The 14,157-nt window shown below is 47.8% G+C and overlaps 2 protein-coding genes across 3 annotated transcripts in view; one reads left to right on the plus strand and one right to left on the minus strand.

The window, feature by feature from the left end:
- The window catches only part of LOC309791618 (BOS complex subunit NOMO1), a 52,810-nt gene extending 49,518 nt beyond the window's left edge, over positions 1-3,292 (minus strand). The window contains exon 1 of the mRNA XM_082600521.1: positions 3,020-3,292. Within this exon, the coding sequence (XP_082456647.1) occupies positions 3,020-3,184 (165 nt within the window). The 5' untranslated portion in view covers positions 3,185-3,292. The remainder of the gene's footprint in view (positions 1-3,019) is intronic.
- A 2,454-nt stretch (positions 3,293-5,746) lies between these two features.
- The window catches only part of ABCC6 (ATP binding cassette subfamily C member 6), a 63,567-nt gene continuing 55,156 nt past the window's right edge, over positions 5,747-14,157 (plus strand). Inside the window, exons 1-6 of one of the 2 annotated variants that reach the window (XM_082643650.1) lie at positions 5,747-6,057; positions 6,924-7,106; positions 8,549-8,674; positions 8,828-8,956; positions 11,823-11,948; positions 13,163-13,224. In XM_082643650.1, the coding sequence (XP_082499776.1) occupies positions 6,022-6,057; positions 6,924-7,106; positions 8,549-8,674; positions 8,828-8,956; positions 11,823-11,948; positions 13,163-13,224 (662 nt within the window). In that variant the 5' untranslated portion in view covers positions 5,747-6,021. The remainder of the gene's footprint in view (positions 6,058-6,923; positions 7,107-8,548; positions 8,675-8,827; positions 8,957-11,822; positions 11,949-13,162; positions 13,225-14,157) is intronic. The other variant, XM_082643651.1, reaches the window with a different exon arrangement.

The following is a 14,157-nucleotide window of genomic DNA, read 5'->3' on the forward strand; positions in this document are numbered from 1 at the left end:
TGCACCTGAATGCATTTAGTCAAAATGCATTTGCTAAGGACCTACCATATGAAGCTACTAACACTAGGTATTAGGTCAGAGGGAAATGATAAGTATCCCCAAAATAATGTGATTTGATATTTTTCAGGTTAGAAACTATCTCCCAAAGTCATATTTTTTCAATGGTTTTCAGTTTATTTTAGTGTCTGTCTCTACGTTGTTTCTGGGTCTAAAACAAATTTTCAAATTTTGCTGTTAGTAAGGGGCTTGTTAAAATGCAATTCCTGGGGCGGGTTGGATTGGAAGTTTGGGACTAGCAGATGCAAGCTATTATATATAGAATGGATAAACAACAGGTCCTACTGTGTAGCACAGGGATCTATTTTCAATATCCTGTAATAAACCTTAATGGAAAAGAATATGAAAAAGAATATATATATATATGTATAACTGAATCACTTTGCTGTACACCAGGAACTAAACACAACACTGTAAATCAACTATACTTCAAGTTTTTGTAAAGTACCTTAAAAAAATGCAATTTCTGAGCCCCACATCTGTTTCTAAAATAGAAGGTCTGAGGTGAGGGCCAGGGATCTGTATTATTTACCCTAAAGAGTTCCAATGCTTGGAGTAACATCCATCTAGAAACTTTTAATGTTAATAATCTGTAACTATGATAACAGAATTGGGTCACACCAGCTAAGAAGATGTATAAAGCAGCAGACTCAGAACGTGCGCACTTAGGAAAAGAACACAGTGAAATTACGTACAGACTGCAGGCTCCCCTTGGGCGGTGACCACGGCTTACATTCCATGGCGCCTGGGTCAGTGTCTTATTTAGCGTAAGTACTCAATAAATACTCAAACTTGTTCACAGGCCATAAAGAAATTCAGATGCATGCACTTAAGGCAGGGACTAAAAATCTAGCTGTCCAGAGGGGCCATGGAAGTCCTATCAAGGGGCATTCACTTAAAGAGAGACAGATTGCTACTTAACCCAAGCCAAGTTTTGCAGCCCAAAGATCAGCTGGTTTTCCAGAGAAATCAGGAATGCAGTTTTTAATGTGAAATCTCCTGATTGTTAAAGAATTAGCAACCAATAAGTTTTTCTTTTTTAGGGATTTCTGTCTGCTCTGTTCACTGAACTGAATATCCCCACCAGACACAAGGCTTCTGCACATGCCAGGGCTCACTCAACAGTTACTGACTGAGTGAATATGATGGAAAAACACCCAGAAGGGAAGAGAGCTGGAGAAGAGCGAAGGTAGTTTTACTGGGACACAGAAAACACAATCAAGAAATGATTATGAAATATCTTATTTACATTTCTTGCATAAAGCACAGGTCAGGGCACAGAATGGCAATATACATTACACATATGAAACACCTCATTTCACAATCAGAAATTAAGAAAGAATGAGTGTCTCAGACCACCTGGACAGGCAGCCCTAGGGCTCAGGGAACACATTTCATACTAGGTCACAAAACCTGCCCTCTGCTCTCAAGGTCACTATTAGTGTTTGGGGTGGGAGTGCCCCTTACTGCCTTCACTTTCCTCCTGGAGCCCCAGGAAACTACAAGTTGCAAAGCCTTTCCAGGCGGCTTCTGGAATGTCCTGTGCCCACAACCCAGGAGGTGGCATGGGCACCCAGAGATCCTAGGAGCCCTGCCACTGTCAGTGGGTAGATTCATTAAACGCCTGACTTCTTAAGACCAATCGTCTTGAAGGTGACGATTGATTAACTTCTTTAGAAAATACATGATGCTGGGTTCTGCTGCCTCTCACCCAACACCATCTTACAGAAATAAAAACTGGGACTTGGAGCAAGGCCAGGTCAAAGAGCTAGTGGGATGTGAATCTACTTCCTACCCCTCCCCCAATCCTCAGTAACCTACTTTGTAGAACACACTGGTCCAACCCTTCACCGCAGCCCTCCAGCTACCTGCACAGAAGCAGCTCAATGTGCTTTCAGACAGACAGCCTTTGGGGTCTTAGTCCCCACTCCCTTCTCTTTTTCAGCCACTTCCTTTTTTCTCTCCCCAATTCCCTTTTCTGCCCCATCATCAGTACCCTCCTGAAACAGAGGCCAGCCCTCCCTCGGGTCCCTTCCCATCTGTCCTGCAAGTGACTTTCAATCCCTACCTCCATCTATCTCCCTTCTTCTCACAAGCTTTCTGGGTCATAATTCCACTAGGCTAATAATCATCTAACTGAACAGGGCTTTGCAACTTAATAAAAAGACTCCTGCACAAATCTCTAGTGTAATTCCAATAACTACCCAGTACAGGCAGCTGACAACTCTACATTTTCAGAGGAAAAGAGGTCCCATGGGGGAAACCAGGGAAATTAAAAATAGTTTCCCAGCCCCAGAGATGCCAAGAGAGATCTACTGGGTCAGGATCTCTGGGATGGGAATCCATGCTCTTTAAAAGCTCCCCAGGGTGGTTGGAGGAGCAGTGGATTAGAACTTTGCAGGGACTCTCTGTTGTGTGGGTAAGACTTGCTGTATCTAGGTTCTGGAATATAGGTTTCAGAAATCTCAGTTTCAGGAGGTCTGTGTTCCTGGGAGTTTGAGCATCTGGGGTATCAATCAGTCCTAAGGGGTCTGGGTCCTGCTGAGACTGGGTTTTAAGAGATCTGGGGCCTGGATTCTGGGGATCTGGAGTTTAGGTTTTGAAGAATCTGGAGTCTTGATTTGCAGGAGGATCCTTAGTTTTGCGTGACCTAATAAAAGTTTTAGACCACCATCATCGTCACCAAAAATGTCCCTCACACCCATGTGCACATACCTTCGGGGCCCCGCCCCCGCCCCCACTCCGTAGCTGACCCCAAGATAAGAACCCTCACTCCAACGCGACTGGGGAGGAGATATTGGAGACCCGCGGAGAGCGGCGCCTTTAAAAAGGAAAGGACTCCCAGAGTGGGGGGCTGGTGGCAACTGCCAGGTGTCAGAGGCGAGGCCACCGCGGCTCAGAGAGGTTGAGCGATTGGCCCGGGGTCACACAGCGAGCTCCGGGCCGCGGGGCGGCCGCTCACCTCGATGAGCGAGTAGTTGATCTCCACGTCCGACTTGACGAAGCCCCCGCAGCCCACCACGATGTCCTCGGAGCCGCGCGCCGGCCCCACGCCGCTCAGCAGCAGCACCACGGTGGCGACCACCACCACCGACCCCGGCGGCCCCACGCCCCGGCGCTCCCGCATGGTCCTGCCCCTGCTGCCAGAACCTCCGCAGGCCTCCAGGTCCCGCCCCTCAAACCGCCCGCTGCCTGCGGCTTCCTCCTCCACGGGCGGCTGACAGCCCAGTCCCCGCCCCGACAAGGCCGCGCGTGCGCGATCCGGCCGCACGCCCACTCCCCCAGGCAAAAGAATTATGGCGCATGCTCAGCAACAAAACGAGACCACTTGTGCCCTCTGGAGGCCTGGAGGACTCCGCGCACCGTCAGGCAGGTGCAGTTGCAAGGTGTGTGTGTGTACAGTCATATAAACTACATAGCTAAACCCTACTTTGGAATTCAGTAGCACTGAAACTGGAAAGGACTGTTGATCGAAGTATCCAACAACTTTCCCGAATCTTTTTGACCGTAAATTTCACAAGTATAATCTCAAACCCCTTTTAGGGATTTGTGTCAACTGGTGATAAATGATGAATTCGTTTTTTTTAAAGAAAAACATGTCATTTAAGTTCAGCATAATATTTAAAAGGTATTTAAATTTTATTTAATCCCAGCTCTAATGACATTTGTATAGAAACAAACTTTGAGGGTTTTCCCCCAGTAAGCAAGAGATGCATGCAGTTTGATTTACTTTGAACTAGCTCTGTGAGACGATGCATGATTTGTCTGCAAATAAGTTCAAAAACCAGCACGTTATATTTTGTCCTAAGACTGAGTGTATAACATAGTGTAGATGAACTACAAGTCACCACATCAAAATAGACAATAATTGCTTTTCTGACCTGATATTTGAAAGTCTTCCATTTTACTCCTGAAAATATCAAGTGCTTTATTTTGATAGTTTTTAATACTTTGTTTCTAAATGATGAGGTAAAAGAGAAGATTTCCCACTGAAATTTGCCATTGTGGCTAAAACTCAAGCAGTATAATACAATTATGAATCACAATGATTTTAAACTACACAATCGTCAAAACCTTCACAGTGGCTACAATGCAACGATACACCCACTGAGGATTTCAATCATGAGCGCATCAGATTTCTGCTTCTCACTCTGCATTCTCACTCCAAATACAGTGAGATTCTCAACTGTTCAATTATAAAGAGAAACTATTTAAATAATGGTTTTATTTTCTGAGGTTCATTATTTATCATTACAATGGAAACAGATGCCCTTTACTGTCCCTAACATAAATCCCTGGTTTGTCTTAGCAAATCACCACGGGGGTGAAAGCCATCGATTAGGAAATGCTGGCCTATGGAATCTTCTTCTCTTACAGAATGGTAAACTGAGGCCCAGAGAGGGAAAGGGACTTATCTAGGGCTCGGCACACAGCCATGTGTTGTTCAGAGAGCTGGAAAGTAGGCTTTGGGATGCCCGAGTTCTGTTCTTGGCTCTTCCTCTGTGTTCTTCCTGCCTTCCTAACCATTCTCCCTCAAACCTTCACCATTCCCCTCAAATTCATCTTCAGGTATACAAAGAAATAAAGCACTAGGACTGTGGCAATGCCAACTGGAGCGGGGGTTTCAGGGAGACGGGGCTCAAGCCTCCCCATAATTTCCATCAGCCTCCACCAAAACCACCTCAAATAAACAGACGTGATCTGAATGTAAACAGCAGACCCTCCACACTCAGCCTCAAGACAGATCCTTGAGTTTCTGTGTCCCTGCTCTTCCACAACTCCCAGGCAGGAGGACAGCTGAAGGCATACTGCCTAGGCCCCAGACCAGGGCTGGAGAAACTCAGAAAAGGAAAGGGGAAAAGGCCAGGGAACCCATGCTGTGGAAGCCCTGCCGGAGGCGGGAAAAAGAGGACAAGAAGTAACAGGGCAGCATGGAGAGCGCAAAGGATTTGAATTCTTCACTCAAACTGAGCACCTGTGCTTGTCGGTCTGAAAAAGCTGAGTCTTTCCTTCCAATCTTGAAAGGAATACATGCTCATTGCAGAAGGAAAGAAAATAGAAAAGGGAAAGCAAGGAAAAAGAAAAATTAGGATTCCCATGACCACTGCTTTAGAGCATTTCCATCTTTTCATCTATGAATATATGTTACATAGAGTCATCTCCCAAAAGAACTCGTGGCTGGGGACACACCTTGCTTTAAGACCCAGAAGAAGAAGGTAAATGACTTGACTTCCTTCCCCACTTTCCCCAACTTAAGCATATACTTTTTTCCTTTGAAAACATATCACAGGCTATTTTGTATTATAATCTCTTTTTTTCACTTAGCATTCAGCAACCATATTTCCGTATTAAATATATTTCTGGAATGGCGCTTTGAACCACAGCTTAGTAACCTAGGGATGAAATAATACTACTAATGCTAATAAGAGCTAACTCCACTTGCGCATTTACTGTGTGCCTGGCACTGTGCTAGACGCTTTGTTAGTCATCTTAAAATCTTCCCCCCACCGTAGAGGCAGACAATGTCCATCCCACAGGTGAAGAGACTTCGGCTCTAACTAACCAGGCGGTGCCCCCATCCCCCGTGCCGGTTGTTGGACATGTGCACACCTGTTGGGTTCACTTATCAGGATAAATTCCTGGAATTCTTGGTCCACAGTATTCGGGAAGCTTGCGATGACATTTGTTCCAGGGGGAAGGGGGGTCATAAGGGGATGCCGCAGCACTTTCTGGGGCTCCGGGTTGCCCTCCCCCGCTGCCTGCTGGGGCCTCCTTTAGCGCCCCTCCACCTCGCCTCCCTTCACCCCTTCGCGCCCCACCCCCGCCGTGCGGCCGGACCTTGCCCGGGGCCTCGCAATCCCGGTGCTCGAATCCCCGCCCCTTGCACGGCGGAGCGCGGCCAAGGAAGCTGTCCAGGGACCCATCGACAGTCTGACAGACGGACTGACGGACGCACGGCGCCCGATGGCCGCGCCTGGCGAGCCCTGCGCGGGCCCGGAGGTGAGTGTCTCCATCCCGCCCCACTCTCCTTTTCGGGTTCGAGAGATCTCTTGGTCAGGGGAGGGAAGAGACCTCCAAACTCCCGGCCGGGAGGGGAAGAGACTTGCCAGTCTAACCGCAGGACGGGGCGACCGCCTTAACCAAGCTGGTCCCCCGAAGAACCAGCCCTGTTAAAGGGGCTTACAAGACCCCCACCCCCACCCCTCTCTGGTTCCTGTCTCATCAAAGGGTTCTAGTGGGAGGGTGGCAGTGATGCAGTAGGGGGAGAATTAAAGCAGCTTCTTCTAAACTCATATTCACACTTCTCAGATAAGGAAAGGCCAGCAGAAGGTCTGAGGTAAGAATTACAGATGGCGATCTCCAGTACAACAAGCCTCGGGCTCAGACAGGCCAGCATGGACTCAGCTCTGCCACTTCCTACTTGTGTGGGCCTGAAGGAGTCTGTTCCCCCACCCCCCAACCCCGTGCCTCAGTTTCTGGTCTATGAAATGGGGACAGTAATACCTACCTCCTATAGTGGTTATAAGTCTGTGCCCAACACTCATCAGAGCCCAGGTCTCCTAGATTCTAGGACCAGACTGCCTTGGTTCAGATCCCAGCACCACCACTGTCCAACTGGGTGACATCAGCCAACTTACTCAGCCTCTCTGGGCCTCAGCTGCCTCATCTGCAAAATCAGTATGACTGCATCTACTTCATAAGATTGGGGCTAGGGCTAAAGAAGTTGATTATGAAGTACTCTAAAGAGTGCTTAGCACATTTTCATGTAAATGTTAGGGGTCCAAAGAGTTGCCTGGCCCCCTAAGCAGGTGAGTTTGGGACCCCTGCGTTGTACCATCATAAGAGTCACCCTGGTGTTCCCTCAGGTCTGGAACCAGACGGAGCCCCAGCATGCTGCTGCCCGCCTGCTGAGCCTGTGCTTCCTGAAAACGGCAGGGGTTTGGGTACCCCCCATGTACCTCTGGGTCCTTGGCCCCATCCACCTCCTCTACATCCACCACCATGACAAGGGCTACCTCCAGATGTCCCGCCTCTTCAAGGCCAAAATGGTAGCCACTGCCCCTGGGAGCCTGTAACCAGACAATGGTAGGGGGTCGGGGGAAACAGGCTGGAACCTGGCAGAGACCCCAAAGTAGACACTTCTTTTATCAAGGAGCACACAGCATGGGGACAAGAAAGGACCCTGTTAATCAAACAGAGCAATACCCCAGAGGCTACAGAGGGAAACTCAGTGGAATAGATTCTCCCAAACAGATCTGGTAATAATAAAAACCATATATCCACAAACACACCCCCGGACACCCACACATCCAGTTTATGGTCATCACAGCCCAGCATTCCCCAAAGTGTGCAGTGTACACTCCTGGAATACACAAGGTGATTCTAGGGCCATGCTAGGATGAACCTTTTAAATGTTTAAGAGCTATGCATTGATTTTTGTGTTTCCCCACTGGCAGTACTAAAGAACAGTTCGTAAAACTGTTATGCATTTATTTGACAGTATCAGAAAAACACTGGCATTGCAAGTGTGAGCTTTTCTGCTCATCCTCCTGTTCTCCAGACTTCTACAAGAATGCCCTCCAAGGTTCATTTATTCCCATACCATCTTATAAATTTTTGACCTGTTGCCAACCACCTATCCAGGGTTGGCACACTCTTCCTTAAAGGGCCAGATAGTACATGTCTGAGGCTTTGAGGATCATGTGGTCTCTGTCCCCACTACTCAATTCTGCTCTTGCAGCAGGAAAGCAGCCATAGACAACAGTAAACAAATAGATGTGACAGTGTTTCAATAAAAGTTTATTTATAGTCACTAGAATTTGCATTTCATATAATTTTCACATGTCATGACATATTAGACTTTTTAAAGTCTCGTTCAATGATTGAAAAATGTCAAATCCATTCTTAGCTCAGAGGTGATACAAAAACAGGCAGGAGGCCAAACTCAGCCTGCAGGTGGTAGTTTGACCCCTGCTTGAGACTAACTGAAATGTTCAATAGTTTCTCCAGTGTGCCCAGGTCTGCCCACTTTCTTGATTTCTCCTGTTCAAAAGAGAGACTAACGCGTCTTAGAGCAGGCCGGGAGACATACCAGTCCCAACGGAGAGTTCCTCCTTGATTTAATAGTAGGGAGGGAAAGAGACTTAAAGAGGGTATAACTTTTTCACCTAGAGAGTAAATTTCATTTCATGCTGTTCCTTCATCCCTAAAGCATCCTCCCGTGCACTGTGGGAGCACCACTGGCATTTTGGAAGCCACCGAGTTGGCTTGGGCTCTTGTGGTGCATTATTTATATGACAGTTACAGGTCAAGATTGAGCTGCATCACCCCTCACAACATTTTCTTTCATGTCAGCACTGTTCAATGATCACATTGGTACGTTACAGTGCCCCATCCAGAGCCACTGTCCAATTGGACGTGGGGTCACTGTCCAGTTGGCTGCCATCTTTCTCCCCCCCCACACCAACCTTATCCAAATTTGTTACCCCAGGTGCTTGGCTTCGCCCTCATAATCCTGTGCACCTCCAACGTGTCTGTGACTCTTTGGAGAATCCAGCAGGGAACACCCCAGGCCCTAGAGTTCCTCATACACCCCACTGTATGGCTCACCACAATGGTAAATGACATCCCCAGACCTGCTGGCTTGTCCCTAGGTGCTGCTTTTCCTGCCCTGGTGGAGGGCATGGGGCAGAGTGGGGCTCCTTCCCTACCCTCTCTTCCCCCGCCCTTCCCTGCCTCTGTCCACCTCCCACCTGACTCTCTGGTCCAGAGCTTCGCCGTGTTCCTGATCCATGCTGAGAGGAAGAAGGGGGTCCAGGCGTCCGGGGTGCTCTTTGGGTACTGGCTGCTCTGCTTTCTCTTCCCAGCCACCAGCACCGCCCAGCAGGCCTCGCAAGGGGTAAGTGGGGGCCTGGGCCACCTGGGAACCAGTAGGGCAGTTTCAGGCCTTGGGTCCCATCCTTCCTCCTCGCCTTTCCACCCATGGCTTACTCTCTACACAGAGACACACACACCACAAGTGCTTAAACTCAAGTGACACACAAACACATTTCACATCGAAGTTCCCATCATCCCATATCTATTTAGCAACACAAATTCCCATTGTCTTACACACTCAAGTCACACACTTCACTTGCACACACTTGTATGAACCCATTCACGCATCACATAACCACAGACTCTGAAACATCACACACAAACGCACAGACACACTCGCCTGCACACGTCCACTCACACTTACTGCCACCCAGGTGTGACTATGCCTTCAAGCTCCTACAGGTCTCAGGCACAAATGTCCCACATGCACACACTCACACACACTGTGTAGGCACTGAAACACTATTGGTTTGAAACCTCAGGGGTTCCCGGGTGAAATTAGAAACCGGCCCCATACACGGAGGGCCAGGAGAGACCAAAGAAAGAGGCAGCCACTGCAGATCAGTAGGTCACGATTTTAACGAGCAAGGGAACTTACCTACGAGGCTTGTCTTGGGTGATGCAAGAGAAGTTGATCTCTGCACCCACCTGCCAGAATCTTAACAGTTTATAGAAGATTTAACAGGGTTCAGTCACATGTACTGTCCAGAGGGTCTCATCAACACATTGCTCTTTCAAGGAAGGCTTCATCCTTGAAGTAGTTCCTAGTGCAGGAACAGTGTGGCCACAATGCACATTTCAAGGACAGGGGAGGGGTGAGGAGCCTCCAATTGCTGGGTCCAGCTCACAGGTCAGCCAGCAGTCACGTCCTCTGGATGGCCTCCTCAAGCACACACCTGCACTCACTCTGACTCCATGTACCTGCACGTTTCCCCTCATTCTCACCTATTCTCACCCTCACCCATGCTCCCATGCATCCATATTTACACACTCATTTTGCACACTCACCCGTATTTGTTTCCCTACCTTGGAGGCAGCGTTTCCATGTTAGGGGGCATGATCTGCACAGAGAAAAATATATAACCTCAACAAGGGTTTCTCAACCTTAGCACCCTTTACGTAATACTGTTTTGGGTGGGGGCGGCGGGGGGAGGTGTCCTGTGCACTGTAGGATGTTGCACAGCATCCCTGGCCTCCACCCACTAGATGCCAGTAGTACCATCTCATTATGGTAACCTGTATCTACAGACAATGGCAAATGTCCCCTGGGGGCAAAATCTCCCCATTTGACACCCCCTTGCATAGCTGGCACACTCACCCAAGACGTCGGATAAGGAAACCAATCAGAGGCTGCTGGTCATCATTTCAAGAGCCAAATGGTTACTCTGCCCTGCTTGTAAAAGCAGAAGGCAGAGAAACACCTTCTGTCCTTAAGGACAGATTTCTTTACAAAGCAATTTTTGTAACTAATTGGAAAATTCCACAGGCCAGCCACTGATTTATGAAAGGATGGGTTCCCACAGTTGACTTATCAGTTAGCTGTTTGGAACACAGCATAGAAATAATACTATTGGGACCACCTATGCTCTGGAGCTCCATGTGCCAGGCCCTGTGGCAAGCACTTGACATCAGGAATCCAGTGAAGATTCTAATCGTCCTGTTTTAAAGATGAGGAGACTAAGGCTGAGAGAAGTGAGTGACTTCCTCAAGGTCATGCAGCTCAGGTCTGCAGAGCCAAGTCCATCTCACCCAAATTCAGAACAAACTTTCCAGTAGAAACGATGGTAAAAATGACACTATGGGGAATAATGTAGTTGGAATATCAAACTGTCTACTATCTGCCCCCAAAAAACAAAAATAAAAACAAAGAAGTATAAAAATTTAGTAGAAAAATTGTGATTTGAAGCTAGGGCTCTTGTTTTAAGCCACAAAAACTCAACTCACACTAGCTTAAGGAAAAAAGTCCAAGGGAATCTATTAGCTCATAGACGTGGGACCTTCCAGGCATAGAGGGTCCAGACATTTAGATACCACCACCAGATCTCCATTTCTCTCTGTCCCTTGGCTCTGCTTCATTTTCCAGTGGGATGGCAAGAAGAGCCCCAATTGCTCCAGACTTACGTTCCATCAGTAGCCAGGGGACTAGATGGTACTCATTAGTCAGGCCTCCATCATCTGCCCACCCCCTGGGATGGAGCCAGTTCTGCATAAACCCCATACCTGAGCACAGGGGAAAAAATTAGGGTCCTCTGGCCAGAAGGGGCAAGGGATGCAAAAGCATTCATGGCACGGCAGCAAAAGCTCATGATCTGGATCAGATCATCTGTGTGGCCTTGATCAAGGTGCTATCACTCCCCTGAGCTTTGGTTTCCCAACGAGTAACACAGAGCAGGTAAACCCCAGCTGGGGTCAGGGTCGGGAGGAACTTGATGAAACAGTGCATGTAAAGACTCCAGCATGTGCCCGAGGCAGAGTAAATGCTCCATGAAACCAGCTCCCTTCTTAAACCAGAGAACACTAGCCACAAGGGAGTGGGACTGGAGATTGTGGGGGGAGGGGAAGGGGGTCCTTTATTGCACAAGGAGAAAGGCAAAGTGTCCCTTCAACTCATATCGCGGTGCCTAAAGCCAGTTGTCACCTGGTTAAGGGCAAACACCCCACCTGCCATTTGTATGGACAGAATATGCATAAGCCAGGTGTTTTCAGAAGGCCAGGAACGCTGGGGGTTCTGACTTTCAAAACTGGTGCTCCAGCCCCCTGCCTGGGCACTGCTCCCAGCATCAGAAACCCTGTTCAGCCTCCACCCCTTCCTCCCTTCCCCACACTCTCCCCAATCTCTGTTCCTCAAGAGCCCAGACTCAGTGGGTCTTCTGCTTTCTCTCCCACAGGATTTCCGGAGTGACCCCTTCCGCCACCTGTCAACCTACCTGTACTTGTCTCTGGTCGTGGCAGAGTTTGTGCTGTCTTGCTTCGCCGATCAACCCCCCTTCTTCCCTAAAAGGCCCCCACAGCCTGTAAGTCACCACATCTCCAACCCAGTGCCTTGCTTGTCCCTGTTCCATCTCAGCCCCCCCAAGTGATGGAAGGAAGTTAAACTAGAGCACAGGCCTTTAATTTTTTTATTCATTCAGCCAAAAGCATATTACATGTCTACTCTATTCCATGGGCTGGCCAACTCTTTCTGTCCAAGATAGAAAATATTTTAGGCTTTGTGGGCCATATAGTGTCTGTATGGCAACTACTCAAGCCTGCTTTCATAGCACAAAAGCAGACACAGACACTATGTCAACAAAGGAGCATGGCTGTGTTCCAATAAAGAGACAGGCAGTGGGCCAGATTTGGCCTGGGTGCTGCAGTTTGCCAACACGCTCTATGCCCCAGCTCAGTACTGAGGATCTGTGGTGAACAAGCGATGTCTCTGTCCTCATGCAGCTAACACCCAAGTAGGGGAACTAGACGTTAATCACACAATTACACAAACGTGTGGAAAATTGCAACTGGGACTGGTTGTAAAGATTCAAGATTAAAGTGACTTGCCCAATAGAAATGCTCTGCAGGAGAAGTCCATGGTCCTTGAGAGTTTACAACAGGTAACACTGAATAAGTCTGTGAAATCAGGAAAGAATTCTCTGAGAAAAAGACAGCTGAGCTGAGAAATCATCTAAAAGGATGCTCAACGATTTGAATAATTAAGTTAAAACTGTAATAGGACTTTTTCCAATGAGAGTAGCAGAAAAAAAATTAAAAATTGATAACAAGCTGCGATAGCAAAGATGTGGTAAAATGGGCACTCTCATGCCCTATTGGTGAAGACTATAATCTGTGCAGTCTTCCTGGAGCTGCTGGTAAAATCTCACTTCCTCTTCACCTCCTTTCCACATTCACTGAAGGATACTGTTGAGGACATTCTTGTCTGTGTCATGCATGGTCCTTGCTTTGAGAACTTCTTGGTCTCAGTATTACTAAAGTTGTTCTGAGCAACTGTTCATTCTTACCTTGTAGGCACTTTCAGTTCTGTGGCTGAATCCCTTTTTGCCTTGCCTGCTAGGAAGCACCATGCCCTTTGGTATCTACTGTAGATAAGTAGGCAGGACATCTCAGTCTGTGCTTTCAGTATTAAGCTCATGGTCAGTTCATCCTGTCTTCCTGCCCTTGGTTCTCCTTACCACATACTGGCCATGGATTATGAGACCAAGTCCTCCCCCTTCTAAATTATTTGTCTTTGCAGAATCCATGTCCAAAGGCTGGGGCCTCCTTCCCCTCCAAGGCCATGTTCTGGTGGGTTTCTGGGTAAGTAAAGTAGCAGAGAAGGGGCTGGGATGGTGCTCCCACCCACCTTCATTTGCTCCTCTTATTTGTCATCACAGCTTTTCCCCCAGGAGGTTTCCTCCGAAACCTACCAAGGTCAGCCAGGGTTTCTCCATCCCAGACTCCATGTTTCCTTCTCAGATTTTAGTGTGTCCACCATCCACATCCACTCAGTCACTGGGGTGAGATCTGAGTTTGAATCCTGGCTCTGTCCCTTAGCTGGCCATATCACAAGCATTCTGAGTCTCAGTTTTCCCCTCTGTAAAATGGGAACACCACTACTTTCATTAAATGTAAAGTGCTTAGTGCTTGTACATGGAAGGCACTCAATAAAATCATATCTCTATCTATCTAGTCATTCCACCAACATTTAATAAGCACCTATTATGTGCTAAGCACCAAGGATGAGGACGTAAAACACCAATTCTTTACTCACTAGAGGCTCCCAGGCTGGTGGAGAAGACAGATGTTTCCCCAGGGTCAGCACACCAGGTACTGAGGATGCACCCACCTACTGGGCCCTCTCCTGACCACACCACAGTCAGATCACAGTCGCACCCAGATTTGAATCCCAGCCCCACCACTTCCTGGCTGTGTGACCTTGGGCAAGCTACTTAACCTCTCTGTGCCTCAGTCTCTGCACTTGTAGAATGAGGATCGTAATAGCATCTACCTCATAGGGTTTTGAGGATTAAATGAGATAAGGTTTGTGAAACACTTAGAACAGGATCTGGCCCATAATGAGTATTATATAAAGTGGTTGTTAAATAAATGAAGAATAGGATACTCTGAGGGTGTGGAATTGGTGAAAAGAGCATAGAACTCTGCTAAACATCTCTGTTTCCCAAATGTAGGCACTTATGGACCATTCTTCAAGCTTTTTGCCTTATTGGAGTATCACTCATACTCTATTTA

The sequence above is a fragment of the Mesoplodon mirus genome, assembly GCF_964341445.2.
Source record: "Mesoplodon mirus genome assembly, chromosome: 15".
In the NCBI taxonomy this organism is placed as follows: Eukaryota; Metazoa; Chordata; class Mammalia; order Artiodactyla; family Ziphiidae; genus Mesoplodon; species Mesoplodon mirus.